The sequence below is a fragment of the Lissotriton helveticus genome, chromosome 8 (genome assembly GCF_964261635.1).
Source record: "Lissotriton helveticus chromosome 8, aLisHel1.1, whole genome shotgun sequence".
In the NCBI taxonomy this organism is placed as follows: domain Eukaryota; kingdom Metazoa; phylum Chordata; class Amphibia; order Caudata; family Salamandridae; genus Lissotriton; species Lissotriton helveticus.
The window spans coordinates 247130358-247151564 of NC_136069.1; the positions used below are offsets into that span (position 1 = coordinate 247130358).

The 21207-nt window shown below is 45.3% G+C and overlaps 1 protein-coding gene across 2 annotated transcripts in view; it reads right to left on the reverse strand.

Annotated features, from left to right (window-relative positions):
- Positions 1-1115: 1115 nt before the first annotated feature.
- The window catches only part of PGR (progesterone receptor), a 653985-nt gene continuing 633893 nt past the window's right edge, over positions 1116-21207 (reverse strand). For both annotated transcript variants that reach the window (XM_078656995.1, XM_078656996.1), the window contains one exon: positions 1116-3457. In XM_078656995.1, coding sequence (XP_078513121.1) covers positions 3302-3457 — 156 coding nt within the window. In that variant the 3' untranslated portion in view covers positions 1116-3301. The remainder of the gene's footprint in view (positions 3458-21207) is intronic.

Sequence of the window (21207 nt, forward strand, 5' to 3'; positions counted from 1 at the left end):
ATGCCCCCCTTGACATGGGAGATAACTCCCATGGCGGGCAGGAAACCGTTTTTTTTAATTTTCAAAATTCATTTTGAAATCAAAAAAACATTGTACATTTGCAGTATTGCTCTGTCAACTTGACGTAGCCGTTTGTCTAACTTGCAGTGCGCTAAGAGGAACCGCTATGACGGCGGTTCCTGCCAATTCTAGAAATGCTCTCTTGGGCAGCAGCCATTTCTAAACTTGGAGGACAGCACCTCCGTCATGGCACCCTAATAATCCACTCTGTTGCACTGGCGGAGACTTGAGCCACTCATCAAAATTTAAATGGGGCCCGTAGCCTTCATTGTTTAACTATTTTCTATAGTTGCAACTGTCTCTTTAAATATGTAGGCTAGAAAACCGTTTTCTGTGATCAACAGAATAGATAAACAAATAAATTTTTGAGTTTGTCTCTTGTTTAATGCACTAAAGTCACTCTATTACTATTGTGCTGGTGGAAACATATTTAACATATATTTGTATGGTACATAACATTTAGGAGAATGATGAAATATAAATTACAGGCCAATGTGAATCACAGCAGAGTTTTAAAATACCATGTATTAGTTTGAACCAGCATCATTCAGAACATTCATATCTCTAATTGCAGGTTACAAAGAGTGCACTTATTGAAAGGTAGCATGCAGGAACATTTTTAAAACATCCATTTAAAATTTGCCAGTTCTCCTAATTTCCTCAGATATCTGCAAAGCAGTCAACACTTCAATATCTAGTCCATCTGAAGCCAAATTTCTGAATTGTTATATCCAAAGTGCTCTACTGATTTGCCAGTGAAGCGTACATCATTGTATTTGATAATGCATGGTATCTGCATAATTTAATCTTTTATAGAGTAATTTACACAAATGTTTCAAGAGTTCGAAAGAAGAAAAAGCGTACATAAATTGATCGTAAGTATGGTTGTAATTTACGTACATTTCTCTAACTACCAAATATCTCCAGCACCCCTGGGTGTAAACTGTTCATGGCCTAATGTTGCTGACGTATGCATCCGTTCTTGCCTTTGAAATGCATTTTATATCCAGTACATACAGTAAGCAAATTTAAGATTACAAAATTATAAAAAAATACTTCAAAACATTTTATTAATTGAATAAACATTTTCCATAGAAAATCTCTCATTTCCTGCACATATCCTGTACAAATTGGACAATTTTGTGTATTTCGTACATTGCACGCTGCTAATATATGGGCAACTTGGCTTTAAGTAAGACCTTTAAATAGGTGTGAGGTATACCCTTATAAACATTTCTGAATAATCACACAGCTATGACTGTGTGCCCACCTCAATTGAATTATATTTCCCTGCATTATATTTCCCTGATCACTACAACCACTGACTTTCTTCTGGGAATCCTTACTGAAATTTCATATTGCAGAAAGAGGTTAAAGACGCCCCAGGAGTTTCAAAAGGGTTGCAAAAAAATGCAGCAGGTAATGAGACCAAATAGTTAATTTTACATCATAATTTCACAATGAATTTATCTAAAAGACACGAAATAAAAATATAGTTAATCTATGTTGGCAATGTGACAAACATTAAATATTATTCAAATATATATATATAAACCTTCTACCTTTATAAAATATTTTACTTCCTTTAATTTTCGCATCTTGCCTCTCCCAAATTGATCACTAAATTTCCTAGAGATGAACTACCCTTCGAGCTAAACAGATCTCCGAACCTCAGACAGGTTACATTGACACTACAGGCTCCGTTCTCAACTAACAGCTGTGTGTACGGTCTTGACAGCTGTTGGCAGATAATGACATCGCTTTACTTGAGTCACGAAACTGCTGCCGCAGAAACAAAAAGATGACTGCTGCTGTGACGGAAATTACGTATTTAAACTCTGCAAAAGTTGAGCAAGTTCTACAGGTGCGAGCTTGTAATATTATATAAATATATTAATGTTGTCCCACAATACCATCTTTCGATTTAAAATATTATTTTCTAACCAATAATAGGTTTGACGTTATCTACAAATAGCCTCATTTTCGTCTCATCATCAATGTTTCATTTTCTAAAAATATATGCGAGTCACAATATCACATGAAAGCTGATGCCACAATGTGCCGATTATCAGTTTCTTAGCAGTTTTTGTACTATACATTGATGTATACTCGTTATAACTCAACATGCCCATCAGTTTCTATACATTACTCAACAAAGCGCTTTCCTGAACCTCCTGAATGTGTAAACTTAGCATTAAGTATTGTGTTAGAATGGACACCTGAATGACCTTCATTGTGATAAGAACCTTGTAAAGATTCTATTGCCCCTGCGATCATGAAGTGGGTGGCAGTGTGAGGGTTAAGGATCTCAGCAAATCCAAGAACATCATAGATCTGAGAATTAGAGTCTGTTGTAATCGGAAAGTTGTTAGGAAACCATGTGACTTCTTTTGCAAAACAGGGAAAAGCTGAAGAGAAAGGAGTATTATTTCCCGGTACTTCCTACATGCAGTCATAAACTACATATAGTAGTTTTTCCAGCAGGTTTTTTACCTGGCCGGTCACACCTTCTATGTAAGGAAATGTGCTAAAAAGTACTGCGACAATTTATCTAGTCGTTTACAAAATACCTATTTTAATGTCTCAAACAAATCTGTAAAAGTGTGCATCCTCTGACCGACAGCTAATACCTTGGTTCAATGCAAAACTCATAGTAAACGAATTATTGCATGTTTTCCAACCCAAACCTTTGAAAAGGAAAAGTACCATCTATCCAACAACAATCTTCAGTCTCCGAAGAAGCCTTTCAGAAGGTAAAATCATCAAAAAAAATCATACACGTATTCAAACAACTTTTTCTTTATATGCTGCCCCCGAATCCGGTTTACAGATACATTTAATACTGAAGACAGAAAGTGTCCATGTAGACATCTGTGGAACCACAACTTGAAACGTTCCTTGTTACTATCTTCTGAAGTAGAATTAGCATCACCACTGACATAAGCAACCTGCTAACCATAGTACATTACACGTTGTTAACGAGAACAAGCCATGGACAGGTAGTTCTAAAGTATTCAATGGCTGTGTCTTTTTAAATCACACAACCATTAAATATATTATTAAAGCCACGTACACATTCGACATCAACTTTAGGCAGCACACATTTAGTGCATATACATTATTATATGTGAGACAGCAATGGTTTGATGGATGTTCCAACAGAAACAGTTTGTGTACATTTTGCTTATATGCTTACAACTGACACTCTTTCTTCATACACGTTTTCAAAAGTAAATGTCATTCACTTCTTGTGGAAGATGAGAGGCTTTACCATCCCGGCCAAAATCTTTGGTAACTGTGCAGCAATAACTTCTGACATCATCTCTGGAAAATCAATACTCAATGTGCGGGACTGGAGAAATGTGTTCAGACAGAACAAGTGGAGCTTTTTCACTATCTGTTTTTAATACAGGAATAAAGAGAATGAGAGTAAAGAGTTAGATCTGAAATTGTACTTGTTTACTTTACTCTGCATTGTAAATCTTACTGCATGGAAAGTAATTAACTAATTTCACGTGTAATTTAACTTTTTCAGATGAATGGTCTGTATCATTCACAAAGCCAACAAAGTTGAGTTCAGATTTTTACAAACATGTGATTTTAACTATTGAAAATATTTTATCACTTGCAGCAATTTTTTTATTTTATTCATTTATATTTTTATAAATCTTTTTTATTAAACATTCGTCGACATCTGACCTATAATACAGAGGAATCAGTTACATCATATTCAGAGGCAAAAGGAAAAACAGTTAACTTTTACGCCAGAGCGTCATGAGTACGGACTATGGGGTAGAGGGGTCGTCTATGTCAATGTTAAGCGGAGGGCTGCAGATATGGCAACAGTAGGAGTTCCACAGGTCCCATATTTTAGACCACTTCCTGGGGCATCCTCGGGCAGTGTAAACTGTCTTTTCCCTATACATACACCAGTCAAGGTCTTCCTTCCAAGACTCCACTGCTGGTGACTGCACCGCCCCCCACAGCTGCGCAATGTTTCTCTTTGCCAGCATAAGCCCCAGTCTTACAGCTATTTTTGTTTACAACTATATTCCTGATTTGGGACTAATGTAAATCACAAGTAAAGGAAAGACTACAGGTGGTAATTTAGCCAGGGTACTTCACTGTACATGGGCAGCGCTTCAACTCCACAACACTAATAGCAGCCTCCCCCTATTTAGAACCGGGGAAGTGCTGGGTTTTCACCGGCAGGCCTCAGCTGGATTAGCCACCGCAAACATCTGTTCTGATGTCCCACCCGCCACAGGGCCCTCAGTTCACACATGTCCTGTCCTATTACAGAAGTTCGTTCATCACTAGATCTTCCTACCTGGGACCATCCTTCGGGACAGGACAGTCTTCGCTAGGAAAATTGCACAATTGGCTCCAAGCACAGAGAACACTCCATGGGCATAGATATTTTGCTCTACAAGAATACACTCCTGTTTTGTTGAATGTCACGAAAACCACCAACTTTGCTGAGAAGGCACATCAAACATGGCCCCCGCTCGGCAAATTTCAGCGCCTTAATTATAAATTCCAGAGTCAGCATACATTTACATGTAAATTATTTTTACACCAAGTCATCTTTTTAACATTTTCTGATGAAATGACAAACAGTAGTGGGCACAGAGTAACCCTTATCAAATGACCGTGGGCAACCCCAAAATAGTTCACTATTGGTTGAAATGCAGCAAGAATCTTTTAATTCTAGGAAAATTGTATTGTCTTTATTTCCAATAGACAGACTGAGTACTACATTTAGAAAAACCGTCCAGCTAATTTAGAATCCAGTGGCATACACGCATTGGAATATATAAAAATGTGAGTTTGCTTTCGGTCTTTATCAACGAAGACTTCTTGTTTCTTTCAAAATTCAATTTTAGGTTCTAATATGATAGAAGAAAATATAATCTTGAATAATAGATCTAGAGCCAGAAGGTGAGGTGGACACTCTTTTGTATTCAAAGGTGATTGAGCAAACGCCATCACTGGTCCTCGACCTCTATTCCATTTCATATTTTGAAACAGCATTGCCTATTAACCTCATGACATATTTGGTAGAAGTCTTACCTATTAACCTCAGCACAATTCTATATATTTTTTAATATTGCTTCCATGGCAATCACAGGGTTTTGTTTCATTAAGGGGCATCATTCACATATTCTTTGAGTCACACGCATAGTTTTCTTTGGAATTCAATATTTTTTTAATTTGAGGTGTAAGTCCTGGAAATAATTGTCAGACAGATTTCCAGGAGTACATGTGGACACTTTAGTCCTACAGTGGACTATAATCTGTAACTGTTTGGTCCACAGTTCCAAAACAATACTGAAAGTCGTTCTGGGTCTTAGTGACCATTGCAACAATTGAAGTCAGTCCTATTGAAGGTAGGTGATGGGACAAAAATGTCCCCTGTGTGACACTGGAGAGCATGCACCTCTGTCTTATGCTAGACAGCAAGTAAAGTCAGTATATTACTCTGCACTTTTTTTATTTATATTTCATTGAACACAATAAACAAGCATAGATAGATACATTTATTGCACAATTAGGTAAAATCATTGCAATTAGTTACATTTAAAACAAACTGTATGAGTATTAAAAATAGCTGATATTGCCTTACAAACACTTTGTGCTCTTATTTTTCTCCAGGGACATAGATTTAAAATCGAATAATTCAGACAAAGGTACTCCAATTAATACGCAGGCTGCATTCAATCAATCAATCAATCCAATAATTTGTAAAGCGCACTACATACCCGCGAGGGTCTCAAGGCGTGGGAGGGGGGGGCGCTACTGATCGAACAGCCAGGTCTTGAGTATCCTCCTGAAGGTCAGCAGGTCTTGGGTCTGTCGTAGGCTCAGTGGGAGGGTGTTCCATGTCTTGGCGGCGAGGTGGGAGAAGGATCTCCCACCAGTGGTTGTTCTTCGAATCCGCGGGACGGTGGCGAGTGAGAGGTCGGCGGAGCGGAGCTGGTGGTTAGGGATGTAGAAGGAGAGCTGTCTGTTGAGGTAGGCTGGGCCGGTCTTGTGGAGTGCCTTGTGTGCATGGGGGAGGAGCTTGAAGGATATCCTCTTGTTGACGGGGAGCCAGTGCAGGTTTCTCAGGTGCGGGGTGATGTGTCCGTGGCGTGGTACGTCGAGGATCAGCCGTGCTGAGGCGTTTTGGATGCGTTGTAGTCGTTTGATGAGCTTGGTCCGGGCTCCCGCGTAGAGGGCGTTTCCGTAGTCGAGTCTGCTGCTGACGAGGGTCTGGGTGACTGTCTTTCTTGTATCTGTCGGGATCCATCTGTAGATCTTGCGGAGCATGCGGAGGGTGTTGAAGCAGGAGGAGGAGACGGCGCTGACTTGCTTGGCATTAAAATTGAGGGGTGTATTCGGACTTCGTCAAGGTTATTGCTGCTGTCATAAATTTCATAAAACGTGCGGCCAATTGCACAGAGTCATTTCTCATACACTCTCCTAATGCGTCTTGGCAAGTCCAAACATTTATGATGCGCCAAATGGGCAGAGCCAACATTTTCTTAAAGCTGTCAGTTTCTTGCAGATGCACACAACATGAGTTAGTGATTCTTCCCCATTTCCACAGAGGCTGCACTGCATGTCCTTTGCCAGAAATGTCCCCTGCGTGGCACTAGAGAGCATGCCCCTCTGCTAGACACTTAGTAAAGTCAAGGTATTATTCTGCACTTTTGTTTATTTATATTTCATCGAACACAATAACCAAGCATGTTCACTGAAGGCCATGCATGTGAAAGAACCGATCATGGCTAGCAGGTCAGGAAGGGAACAAAATGCAGCACTCCTTTTGAGAGTGACTACTGTCTTCTAACCTAGTTGAGAGAGACAGACAATTGTGGCATGGCAGCATTCATTCTAGTTGAAAGGACAAGTCTTTGGGGGATACTGCCTTTAAGGGAGAGATGCCTAGAAATGGGTCCTTTGTTCCATTTGAGTGGGGCATCAGACTGGAGTGCGTGTTCACAGTGTATGTATAAGGCAGGGTGATCGTGGAGCATGTACACGTGTGCCTGACCGCGTGGGCTCAGGAATCCCTCTTGGAGTTTCTTTGAGCGGATGGTAATACAAAATGGACAGTTTAGGTGAGGCTCCCAAAGCAGCTTAGTTTGACCTCCAAGCAGAATTTAAGTTTCTTGAGCCGTCTACAGAGAGGTTTACTAAAATGTTCCTTAATTTTTCTCCTACCCTTTGAAATGAAGTTTCCTGTTCTTGGTCAGGGACGCTCAGCTTCACCCCTGTCCTAGAGATATTTGAATGAAAAGGAAAGGGGCTTGACTAGTTAGATGTCCAAAACGCAAAGTACAAGAATTGCCTGGAACCATCTTTGGAAGAGCTCTAGAATAATACAGCCCTAGTATTGCCTGCTTATGCACTGATGTTGCAGGTGGCATGGTGGATTTTACTGGAGGAGTCTCCCAAAACCTGAACATTGCACAAGGCTGGTTGGTCAGACTGGGAATAAATACTGAGCAGGTGCTCTGCTCGGGGTGCCAGGAAATTTGATGACCAGGAATTGAAGTTACACGCCAATGTAACTGAGAAGAAAACTTAATGCCTGGGCCAGGATATTTTATTACCAGACTTATTGTCAGGGTGGGGAAAAAAACTAAATCTGACCATGCAAGGAAAAATGAAATCTGCCTAAAGGAAGAAAAAACTGAGCATTAGATGAGGAAAGTTACTTACCCGTAACCATAGTCCTCCATCATTGGTACGTTTAATTGACACCTATGCTTGAAACATTCCTCATCATCAAATTGGGAGTACTTCTGTAAAGTTACAATAGTAGTACAAGGCACTGCCTTCCTTAAGGGCCCCAGAAGGAGAGGCTCTATCAGGGAAGAGAGTGGGCTGCCTGTAAATCTCTGAAAGATACAAACACTGGAAAATGACAATTAAAAGTTTAGTACATTTGGTCTTCTCCTGCATTGGATCATTCGTAGATCCACATGCTCATATCAGAACAGCATGTAGTATTAGCAAATTTCATAAAAATCAAGAGGAAGGTGGCATAAAATAGACAGGATCTCCTTACATAAATAGATGTTGTAACTGTCTGTCATATCTCTATGTCTCTGTCTACTGCTCTTCCCAGGGAGTGGTGTCTTGTGAAGGTATTTCTGCTACTCCATGTTGCCCCACAGCAAATATTCGCCAGAGGTACAACTGAGTGGAACACTAAGATGTTGCCATACCAATTGTGGGCTGAAACTGTCCTTGTGTGCAGTCTTCCTTATTTTCTGATGGTAAAAACAATGTTTGAGGCAACCCATCTGGAAATTCCTTGCTTTGAGGCTGGAAATCTTTTAAGTGGAAATGAGAAAAACGCTTGCAATTGGTTTGACTTTCTGAATTGCTTTATTCTGACTAGGTAGAACATGAGACATATACTTTTATTGAGTGATTGTAACGCCCTCCCTTCTGTGTTAAATGGGTTTTAGAAGAAGGCTTTAAAGACTACAGGTTCATTCAGATTAAATTATGTTGGAACATTTGGTGTGAAATTCAGGTTAGTCTTTGGAATACCTCTTACCATGGCAAATTGCAAATGAGGTTCCGTAATTGTGCAAGCTTGAATTTCACTTACACTCATTGCAGATCTCATAGCCAATAGTATTGCTACCTCACAAGTAAGATATTTTATAAATGGCTTGTGAATTGGCTCTAATGGTCTGGTCATTAACTAGGAAAGCACCATGTTCAATTCACATTTTGTTGGCAGAATCCTTGAGGATAGCAAGACTCTGAAGAGGCCTTTTAGGGTTTAATAATTAATCTATATACCCATTAGGATAGTTCTCTTGGAGATCGTCTGTACCATGAATTAAATGCAAGGTGGACTTCAACTGATGCTTGTTTTAGTACTGATTAAGGGAGTAGGAATATATTAGGTGGGGTTGAATCTGTAGAGGGCACAGAGCCTTTTCCATTTAGTAGTGTAGCTTTTGTTTATGGACAAAGCTCTGGCCTGTGCTAGAATATTCCTTCATATTCCAAGTGAATTCATGAGGAAGGCTGACAACCTCAGAGATCCTGGATTGTGACGAAGGATTTGGCCTCAACATCGCAAAATGAGATCTGTGTCCATTCCCAGCACAATGTTGGAGCCTCCGCTAGAATTGGGTCTGTCAACCAGCATTGTTTGAGCAAAATTGGAGCTATGAGAATTAGTCTGCATAGTTCCCTCTTCATATTGGGAAGTAATCGTAGTAGGATGGAAACAGTGGAAAAGCATAGGCAAGTAGTTTGCACCATCTGATCAAATAGACGTTCCAACATGAGTTTGGTGGTAGATGCCTGCTTGCATAAAACTGGCATTTCTTGTTGCTTTTCGATTTTTAGTTTCCCCATTTGTTGAATACCTTTTTGAGAATACTGTCTTTTAATAACACTCATGGCAAACCTCCAATGTTCTGCAGCAGTAATCTGCAAATTTGCTTTTCACCTCTGGATGCTGTTCTGCTTTTTTGTGCTTTATGGCGATAAACTGCTCAATGCCAAAGATCCTGTGTCACTGATGACAGTATCTTTGAGTGTGCTCCTTTTTGATGAAACAACAGTGTGGTGGTGGTGGTGGTGTCTGTTTGGATCAACACAGACGAGTTTTGAATGCATGTGAAAAACAAATGTTAGGCTCTCCTGCCAGCTCTCAACTTATACACATTTAGGTGCAGTTTATTTTCTTCAACAAAGATACCTTGCTGAAAGCTTTTGAAGATGGGCTTGCTATCAATCCAACAAAGCATCTGCTTGGACCCTCTAATGCCTGGCGAGGAGGTTCTAAGTTCTTTTGCCTTCATGGCTCAGTCGGTTTCTGGTCTATTATCAATCCCTGTGGTTGGGCAATGCCTGCATCATCCCTCATGGTTTGATTCTGAGTGCTCCCGGGCCCTTAGGCATCTGAAGAAATCCCTAAAGCAGTTGCATCATGACAGGGAATGGGTATCAAGTTGCCGTCAAAACTATAAAGGGGCCCTGAGAGAACGGAGGCACCACTTACAGAAACAGGCATGGGCTGATCTAACCAAAGCTAACTGAGGGACTCTACACTTTTCTGGTAGATTAGACCCTGTTTTTCAGCGCCATCAAGACCTGTCTTATGTCATCACATCACCCTGGAACAGTGGGTCACCCATTTTTATAGTATATAAAACTTTAGCCTTCTTGAAATGTCTTGCATGGTTATTGATCCCAGCCCGACTGGGTGCAGTGTATGTGAAAGGTAGGACATGTACTGGTGTGGTAACATGTCCTGATAGTGAAATACTGCCTATTTTGTTTTTCACTATTGAAAGGCTATCTTGCCATATAGGACAGAATGGAGAATCCTTTGTAACATTTTACAAGCATATCTTCCCATAGGGTTAAGGTAGAAGAACTGGAGTTTGATATCCCTGAACTCAGGATTTAATAACACATCTTTTAATAAAGATGGTTTTTAAATTGTGTGTTTGAAAATACCACTTTTGGGAATTCGCTATTTTCTTGTTCAACCATCCTGTGTGCCTCTGCCTGTTTGTGGATTGACTGTCTGACTTTGGAGTGACAGGGGCTGGGGAGGTGCAGTGGCTCCAGGAGTCTGGATGAGTCAGCACTAGGCTGAATAAGCCTGATCTGCATTTGGTGTGGTGGGAGGAGTGGCACCTGTACCTGAATAGGGCTGTGCCTGCCTTCCACAATGCTGGCTCCGCCCCCTGTGGTGTGTCTGGAACCAAGGCTCACACTGACAATTGATGTTGTTGTGCACTTGCAGAGTGCCCCCCAGAACTGGTTTGAACTGGGCTCAGACCCCCTTGCAAAAAGAGAACAAAGCCATTTTGGGGTGCAGTAGCCGACTCAAACCCCCACACTTTCATATCATTCCTGGAATTCAAGAGTAACATTTGCCAAGGAGAAGAGCTGGAGAGACTTAGGAGAAGTACTGCCCTTGCCATGTGTCTGGGTTGGCCTGCAGTTGCTGTTTCTGCCAAGGAAAGAAGAAGTGTGCTGTGTGCTGTGTCCCCTGCTTGAAGGAGATCTCCAAGGGCCTGACGTGAGCTGGCCTCCTGTTCTGAAGTCTCAGGGACACAAAGACTTCACCCCCAGCTCCCCTAAACTCTCTTGCCAAGAGGTGCATGTGCCAGATTTGGGCCTCTGGAGGTTGTTGCTGCTGTTTGGGAGCTGGAATCAAGAAGAAACTCAAAGAACTACAGAAATCAATGCATCACTCTTTTTGCGGTTGTTTTCCTGACGCATCTCCATGGCGCAAGAAGAATTTCCATGCATTGACACGCTGCTGCAGAAACCGCCACGGTACAAAAGGGGGTGGTGATGGATGGAGCATCAGAACCAATCAAACACTCACACCCAGTCAAAAGATCTGGGTTTGATCCATCACCGTTCTTTAGCCCACTCTGCCACCCCAGTTCAGACATGGCTATATGCAAATCAGTCTGACCCTGTGCCTCATGGGAACAGTCCAGCCCATACTGCCAAGCCATGCCTTCCCTGGACCGGAAACAAGCTTCCGAGGACCGGTTTCTGGCATTACAGCCGTCTTCAGCCCGGCTTGCTTGAATCCAGTGGCAAAGTGAGCAAGGGACTCACGTCTGAGCATACCCTGCCACACTTATGGCGGCCAAAGCGGTACAAAAGGGGGTGGTGATGGATGGAGCATCAGAACCAATCAAACACTCACACCCAGTCAAAAGATCTGGGTTTGATCCATCACCGTTCTTTAGCCCACTCTGCCACCCCAGTTCAGACATGGCTATATGCAAATCAGTCTGATCCAGTGCCTCATAGGAACAGTCCAGCCCGAACTGCCAAGCCATGCCTTCCCTGGACCGGAAACAAGCTTCAGGGTCAGAATGATTTGCATATAGCCATGTCTGAACTGGGGTGGCAGAGTGGGCTAAAGAACGGTGATGGATCAAACCCAGATCTTTTGACTGGGTGTGAGTGTTTGATTGGTTCAGATGCTCCGTCCATCACCACCCCCTTTTGTACCGCTTTGGCTGCCATAAGTGTGGCAGGGTATGCTCAGCGTGAGTCCCTTGCTCACTTTGCCACTGGATTCAAGCAAGCAGGGCTGAAGACGGCTGTAATGCCAGAAACCGGTCCTCGGAAGCTTGTTTCCGGTCCAGGGAAGGCATGGCTTGCCAGTTCGGGCTAGACTGTTCCCATGAGGCACAGGGTCAGACTGATTTGCATATAGCCATGTCTGAACTGGGGTGGCAGAGTGGGCTAAAGAACGGTGATGGATCAGATCTTTTGACTGGGTGTGAGTGTTTGATTGGTTCAGATGCTCCGTCCATCACCACCCCCTTTTGTACCGCAGAAACCGCCACAGCACCTGTGGCCGCTGCAAGAATCGACGTATCGAGGGATCGTGGCTGAAGAGGACCGACGCAGCGCCGCTTGACGCTGCCGCATCAATCACTGACGCATCCTGGATTTCCATGCATCATACCTGTGCGGCAAGTTTGTCCGACGCATCACCCATGGACCAGAACCGTTACAAAGAATCGACGCATCACTCCCCGTACAGACCGGATGCGACGCAACCCTTCCTCTGCATGCAGGGGGACTGTCACATCGCCTCCCCAACGTCTCAGGAATGTTGCATCTCTTTGTTTTCCGATGCTGCGGGTGTTTGGCTTGAGAACTTTGACGCATCTACAGGTACTTTGGTGAAAAGTCACGCATCCATAGTTTTCTATGGTACAAGTTCTTGAAACCGTTTGAAAGTCATATTTTTAACTGTGTATGTTGGAGTTTTGTCCTTTTGGTCTTGTTTAGTTTAGACAAAGATATTTTATTTTTCTATACTGGTGTGGTGTCCTTTTGTGGTGTTATCACTGTGTGACTGTGAGTTTTGGTACAAATACTCTACATATTGCCTTTGGAATAAGCCTGTCCACTCGTGCCAAACTACCAAGGGGTAAACATGTGTTATCTAAAGTGTGTTACCTCCTCACCCTTACTAGAAGCAAGGGTCCCTATTTGGACAAAGGTACCTACCTCTGCCAACTAGAGACCCCCATTTCAAACATTGGTGTCAGCGGTGGGATTTGAACCTGTATTAGTACTTGACCCAGAGTGATTGGTGTACATCACTAGTTAAGTGCAGACCACTACGCAACCACATACTGTGTTTTGTTTTTGGTTCACCGGCCCTGGCACACTCAGTGAGTGACCCTTAAAGTATCCACGCATCATGTCTCAGAAGAGTAAATCAGCTAGTGGTGTTGCAGAACTGGAGTCTGATATCGAAATGTTAAGTAGTTACAAAGTAGGTCAACTCAAGCAGTTCTGCAGGAACTTTGGATATCCCATGAAGAGAAGCTCCAGGAAGGAGGAGCTACAGAAGGCCTTAAGGGCCCAGCGGGAGGCCAGAGAGGCTGGGCAGGCAGAGGATGCAGAGGTGGCTGAGGATGCACAAGGGGATGGTTTCAGGTCACATGATCTGCCAGTGTCAAGAGTAGCCTCTCGGGCTGGCAGCAACCATTCCGCTGGACGTCTTTCCCCAGAGGAGCAAGAGGAGAACCAGAGGCTCAGAGAGCATGAGCTGGAGGTAACGAGGCTCCAGGACAGGGCAGAGGAGAGTTTATGCCTTGGAAGGAAAAAAATTGATCTTGGCATATGAGCTGTGAATGAGAGAGCTCAATGAGGAGTTTGCGGGGCTTGAGGCCTGAAGTGTCTCAACCAAGCAAAAAGAGATGTGTGTAGCTCAGGAAGCGAGCTTGGCTGGGTAGGAGATGGAGTCCAGCTCAGATGGTGGCAGCAAAAATATAGTGTCTAGTGCTGAGGGAGAAGTACACACACCCAGAGATGTGGCGCCTGACTTGAAGGAGGGGCTTAACATGCACCAGGGGACAGATTTATGAGGTAGCTCCAGTGGTGTGCAGTGCCCCTGAAGTGGATTGGGGAACTGACACCGGGGATCATATTCCTAGTGGTGGGAGGGACACTGTACTGACTCTAGATGAGTGGTGCTGGGAGAGGGGTTCCCCATGGTAAAAGTCCTGGTGTGTGAGTGTGGAGACTGCCCAGAAGACTCAAGCAGCTGGTGTCCACCCCCACCCACCTCGCCGGACACACACTCGACGCCGTCTTCTCATCCAGCAAAGACATCGCCTTCAGCCACGCAACAGGACTCCACTGGACGGACCACAGCTGCGTCCACTTCACCTTCAAAAGAACGACGATCCACCACCACCAGCAACAGGTTGCCCGAAGAAGCTGGAACAAGATCACAGCCGACCAGCTCACCGCCTCCCTGAGCCAGCACCCTCCTGCCGGCTCAGCGAACCCCAGCCAGGCCGCCGTCAACCTCACGAAGTGGATCAGCAACTGCGCGGACAAACTCGCCCCTCTGAGGACCCCGCCCAGCAGACCCGGCAGCAGAAAAACCCCATGGTTCACCGACGAACTCAAGAGCTCCAAGAAGAACTGCCGAGCCCTCGAGAAAGTATGGAGAAGGGAACCAACAATGGACAACATGACCACCCTCAAGCTCGCCACCCGGAAACACCACCAACTGATCCGCGCCACCAAGAAAAATACATACAAGGACCGGCTGGACAACAACGCACACAACTGCAAGGAACTCTTCAACATCGTGAAAGAGCTCTCCAACCCCAACGCCGGAAACAACAACATCACCCCGTCGCAAGACCTCTGCAACTCCCTCGCCTCCTACTTCCACAACAAGATCGCGGACATACCCAACAGCTTCAGCATCCAACCAACGCACGCCACAACCGCAGCAACGCCACCCACCACCACCCTCCGCGCCTGGACTCCGATCAGCACCGAAGACACCATCCGCACTATGAACTCCGTCCACTCCGGATCTCCGACCGACCCCTGCCCTCACCACGTCTTCAACAAGGCCGACGTTGTCATCGCACCCCACCTGCGGGACATAATCAACACCTCCTTCGACACCGCCACCTTCCCGGAGAGCTGGAAGCACGCAGAACTCAGCGCTCTACTCAAGAAACCTACAGCGGACCCCACCGAACTCAAGAATTACCGCCCCATCTCGCTCCTCCCGTTCCCGGCCAAAGTCATCGAAAAGACCGTCAACAAACAGCTGGCCGCCTTCCTCGAGACGAATGGATCCCTCGACCCATCACAGTCTGGCTTCCGAGCCAACCACAGCACCGAGACCGCCCTCATCGCTGCCACCGATGACATCCGAACACTGATGGACAACGGAGAAACAGCGGCCCTCATCCTCCTGGACCTCTCCGCGGCATTCGACACTGTCTGCCACCGCACCCTAGTGCAGCGCCTCGGCAACATCGGAATCCAGGAGAAGGCACTGGAATGGATCACCTCCTTCCTCGACGGAAGAACACAGAGAGTCCGCCTACCACCGTACAAGTCAGAGGCCACCGAAGTCATCTGCGGCGTCCCTCAAGGATCCTCGTTGAGTCCCACCCTCTTCAACGTCTACATGAGCCCCCTCGCGGCCATCGCACGCCAACACAACCTCAACATAATCTCCTACGCCGACGACACCCAGCTGATCCTCTCCCTGACCAACGACCCCGCCACCGCCAGAGCCAACCTGCACGAAGGGATGAAAGATGTAGCCGAGTGGATGACGACCAGCCGCCTGAAACTGAACTCAGACAAGACGGAGGTCCTCATCCTGGGCTCCTCGCCCTCCGCCTGGGACGACTCCTGGTGGCCCCCCGCCCTGGGCACCGCACCCAAACCGACGGACCACGCACGCAACCTGGGCTTCATCCTGGACTCCTCCCTCTCCATGACCAGACAAGTCAACGCCGTCTCCTCGTCATGCTTCAACATCCTACGCATGCTACGGAAGATCTTCTGGTGGATCCCCACCGAGACCAGGAAGACTGTCACCCAGGCCCTCGTCACCAGCCGACTGGACTACGGCAACGCCCTCTACGCCGGAACCACCGCCAAGCTCCAGAAGAGACTCCAGCGGATCCAGAACGCCTCAGCCAGACTCATCCTCGACATCCCACGAAACAGCCACATCTCCGGACATCTGAGAGACCTGCACTGGCTCCCCGTCAACAAAAGAATCACCTTCCGTCTCCTCACCCACGCACACAAAGCCCTACACGACCAAGGCCCAGGATACCTCAACAACCGAATCAACTTCTACGCTCCCAAGCGCCACCTCAGATCCACCAGCCACGCCCTCGCCGCCGTCCCCCGCATCCGAAGAGCGACAACAGGAGGAAGGTCCTTCTCCTACCTGGCCGCCAAGACCTGGAACTCCCTCCCGACCGACCTGCGCCTGACCCAAGACCACCTCTCCTTCAGGAAGAAGCTCAAGACCTGGCTGTTCGAGCAGTAACGGCACCCCCCCCTCCCAGCGCCTTGAGACCCTACGGGTGAGTAGTGCGCTTTATAAATGTCTTGATTGATTGATTGATTGAAGAGTGTGGGTTGAATGACAGAGACAGTCAGACACTGTTCTGTCAATCTCAGGAGAGTGGGGTGGGGTACTTGTGTGGGCACTGGATGGTGGGGGCAAATGTTAGCTTGGTTAACAACTGTCCGGGGGCTGTGTGGTTCAATTGTTGGAGAGCATATTTTAAGTCCCTGTTTTCCAGAGCTATGCCAGCACCAGGTGGAGTGTGAGTTCTCTCATTCCAGGAAGCTTGCGCGGGAGGTAGACCTTTTAGTGGATTTCAGAGGGTCTGAAGAAGCTTTTGGGAGTGATCCTGAAGGGGGTGGCTCATTTTTTCTACAACCAAGTGAGGTAGGGGAGGTTTGTGGTAGCCCAAATAGGTCCCAATGTAGTGGGAAGGGTGTGGTGTCTCACGGCGTGTCTCAGAGGAGAAGGAGTGGGAGTGGGCTGTGTCCAAAGGTGCCGGAAACCCAGTCTCAGGGCCTGGTTGGTTCCATAAGTGAGCACCAGGAGAGGGACCTAGTCTGTACCGAGAGGCCATTTCCTTAGGGGGATCCCAAAGTGTCAGGTGGACTGGGGGGACTGCTGTAACAAGTTACCCACCAGTTCTGGTGTCTGGCAGCACCGCTCCAGTGAGGAGGGTGCATGAGGCCAGAGAAAAGGGTGAGGGGGGACACAATCCCCAGTGGAAGGACCAGTGGGTCAGGGGTTGCCAGCTCTGTGGTCAGAGCACCCCAAGACTGACCCTGGTGATGCCACTTCTGACCTGGGGGATCTTCATGCTGTGTCAAGTGGACAGGATGCTGGAGACCTGCGCCAGGAAGACTCTCGTACCACTCATGAGGAGTGTTTTTACCTTGGGGGGGGGGGGGGGGTTGGTGTACTCCCCAGAAGTCCTGGGTTTCCAGTCACAGATCCAGCCTAAGGGTACAGACCCTAGGTTGGAGGACCAGGTTCAGGGTGTCCCCCCTGACTTGAAGGAAGAGGCAACTGCTAATAGTGCCCCTATCAATTTGTCTTCTGGGGATACCGTTCCAGGTGGGAGGGTGCAGAGCCCCAGTGGGAAAGCCCACCCTAATCTCTTGTCCAGCCACAGGGTACAGTACTGGATAGTGGGCCAGTGTCAGGATGTCATACCTGACTTGGCAGCAGGGAGAGTGGAGAAAAAGTGCCAGGCACCTGGGGCTACTGCCCCCCACTTTCTGACACCACAGAGGTTAGAGAGGCCTGAAAGGCAATGAGGCCTGGCTCTCATCACTGACAGCTGTCAGTGGCCACTGTGGCTGACTGTTTAAAGGTCAGCAATGGCGCCCAAATGAGTCAGCACAGGACCTCGGGGAACATATTTTTGAAAACAACAGTGGTCCCATGCATAAGCAATATTCACACAGCAATCAATATAGACACAATGGATACTATATTCGTTTTGACATGTCCAGCCAGACAGAGGTCACAATCTTTTACTTGTAAGAAAAATGAAAAACAAACTTTCTTCAACAATTCTTCGTAGTGGGGCACAAGCCTGTACCCTAACACATACAAATTGGCATGGTGAAGAAAATCACAAACAAACAGAGCAGGGCTTTTAGGCAAAAGCTTCAGATTCCTGTAAATAATATTATAACAGAATCTCAAGTAACACCATTACAAGCATATAACACATTGTATACGTTTTTTGTATATGGTGCTCAGAGAAGTCGACGGCATTTCGATCCCACTATATAATCATGGGGATCATCATCAGGACATTAATAATGCCTAAAGAGTAAAAGCCTATATAGCCTAGGGAGGAAAGGGAAAAAAAGCATAGAAAAACGGATTACGGATCCAGGTTCTATCGCCCCAAGCCCATCAAGGTATTGATTGGTCTACCCTGACTTTAGGCTGAAAGGGGGTTGTGTTGGGAATGGCCCTTTTTTGCAGGGCTATCCCCAAACTTTTTGCTTCTTTCTCCTGTTTTTTCCTGACCTGTGTTTGTTGGCTATAGGCCTCTGGGCACTTTACCGCTGCTGATCAGTGCTAAAGTGCATATGCTCTCTGTGTAAATTGATATTGTGATTGGCTCTCCCTGATTGGCATATTTGTTTTAACAGTAGGTCCCTAGTAAAGTGCACTGAGTGTGCCAGGGCCGGTGAATCAATGCTACTAGTTGTCTTGCAGAACTGATTGTGCCACCCAAATGAGTAGCCCTGAAAAGGGGTCTCAGGCCTGCCACTGCAGTGCCTGTGCGCAGTTTGTTAACTGCCATGTCGACTTGGCAAGTGCACCCACTTGCCAGGTCCTAAGCTTCCCTTTTCTTACACATAAGAGGCTGCCACTGCATAGGTTTGATGGCTGGGGTTGTCTGCAGGTTAGCAGTCTGGAATAACTTCTAAACCTTCTGTACTGTTGGTGGAGCTGCTTAGCCAGAGACAAGATGCCCACGGGTTGTACTGTGGCCTGACTTCTTAAATCCTTTGAGCGTCAAATCAGCCATTTCCCCAAACAATCTGGAGCCAATTAAAGGCATATCTATAAGGGATGCTTGGGCATCCCCATATAACCCTGGTGAGCACGTCCAGGTGTGCTTTGTAGGCACTAGTGGCAATAGCTCTGCCCCTAAAGATTGATTGTCCGAAACAGCACACAAGACATACTTTGCCAAGTCCTGGCCATCATGTTTCGTTTGAGGTCCTTTGGGATGGCTGGCAAGATTTTAGTGATCATGTCCAAGAAATCATGGCTGTTGCTGCCCAAAAAAGGCACGCTGTGTTTCAAGTATCTGGCCAAAGAAAAATTTGATTTCAAAAGACACCAATACATTTCGACTGGTACGGAGGACTACTAGAAAATTCATTAGGAATTACTTTACTTGTCAAAACGTGTATCACTAGACTTTCAGGGGTAGGGTGCCTTGTCAGAAAATAAGAGTCATAAGCAACCGGCCCATGTCATCTGGCAACAGGTCGACTGACAGATGGACCCAAACACAGCTGTAACCACACAGCCTTAAGAGCGTCTGCAAGAGCCTTGCTGAATGGCAATAATGTGTCAGATGTTGCTGGCCCTGTTTGATGGGTCTTATTAAACCAGTCTGCCTTTCTTTCCATTGTAGAACATTGCAAAACAAGAACTTCTGTAGCACTTCGCATAACTACTTCAAACCGGCATTTTCTTCTGTTGGTGGCCCAGGTGGCAAGGTTAGCTTAGTCTCTAGGTTGCATATAGCCCATTGGTGGTTTGTAAATCCAGATATAGCTCAGAATAGAGAAAGGACAGCGGGTTGTCTGCCTCCTCCTTATCATCATCAGTGTCATGGGAAACATTTGCATGCCATGAATCACACCAGAACAAAATAAGGCCTCTGGTCTCCCTAGGTACTGGCTTTGAGGATAAGATATTAAAGTTTAGATGCAATTTTGACTAGATGCACCTTTGTGATCTCATAGCAAGATATAGGCATGGAACGAGCAAACAACGGCTCAGGGTTGGATACTGGCATCGGAATTGGGTCCTGGGCCAGCGCTGCCAGAGTTAGCATCCGCACCAGCAAGAAAGATTAGCCTGCAAATGCAAAGAGAGGCTATGGAGGGTAAACTATTGTTCAGTAGCCAAAGCTGGCCAGAAAGTAGAATTAGAGAAGTATTATAAAGAAATAAAACTAGCAAATAAAGCCTACTTAGTGTCTAAAATTCTTAGTGCAGGAAGCCATTCCAGAGAAATTTTAAAAATTGTTAAATCTTTTTCCACACCAGAAGTGGGCTCCAATGAGAAACTTTCATCCAGGGAATTGTATTGTAATTGCATTTATATAGCACTTACTACCCCTGACGAGGCATCAAAGCGCTTTTTCGGCGAGTAGCACGCTACTCCGGGACCCATAGAGGATTAGTGTTGAATTAGAATAGTGAAACATGCAAGTACATTTTAAGTGGTGGATAGGTTTGTCAGTTATTTGGATTTGGAATGATAGCAGAAGGATAGAGGAGGACAAAGGTTTGTATTTATATAGAGCTTGTTGATGCACGCTATTCAGGAAGCCTACAAAGGATTAGTGGTGAATTAATATGGTGAAATATGAAGTAATTTCAGTGGTGGATATTAGTCAGTTACTTGGAGTGAGAAGGATAGCGGAGGGATAAAAAGGGAAGAAAGATTTGCATTCATATAGCACTTGTTACCCCTGATGGGTGTTGAATCGCTTTTCTGGCGAGTAGCACGCCACTCAGGAACCCATAAAGGCTTACTGTTGAAAATTAGTATAGTAAAAAACAAAATATGAAGTAATTTTATTAGTGGATATGTTATTCAGTTATATGGGTAGTATATTAGTATAGTTTACTATGGAATTTGAGAAGTGAATATGTTAGTCTGTTAATTTCGATTGAAAAGGATAGTGGAGGGATAAAAAAGTGAAAGATTATTATTTTAATTTTTTATTTTTTTAGGTCTTAGCAACAGAGGAGGCTTTTGGATGAGAAAAAATTAGTTTTGGAGGGGAGGACTCAGAGAAAAGAGTTTAGAAAGGTTTGTTTTAGGGGATCGGCATATTAAAAGAGGTGTCAGATGATGCAAGGAGGGGTAGAGTAGGAGAGGGTCTAGAAAGGGTTATTTTGCCAATCATAGTAGTGGTATGGGGTTTGGGATAAATGAGAGAGTGGATGTAGAGGATATATTGATAGATGTATAGGATGAGAGATTGTCATATAGATATGCTTTGCCTTCACACTGTGTTAAGTTAGCATGAGCTTATTAGAAGT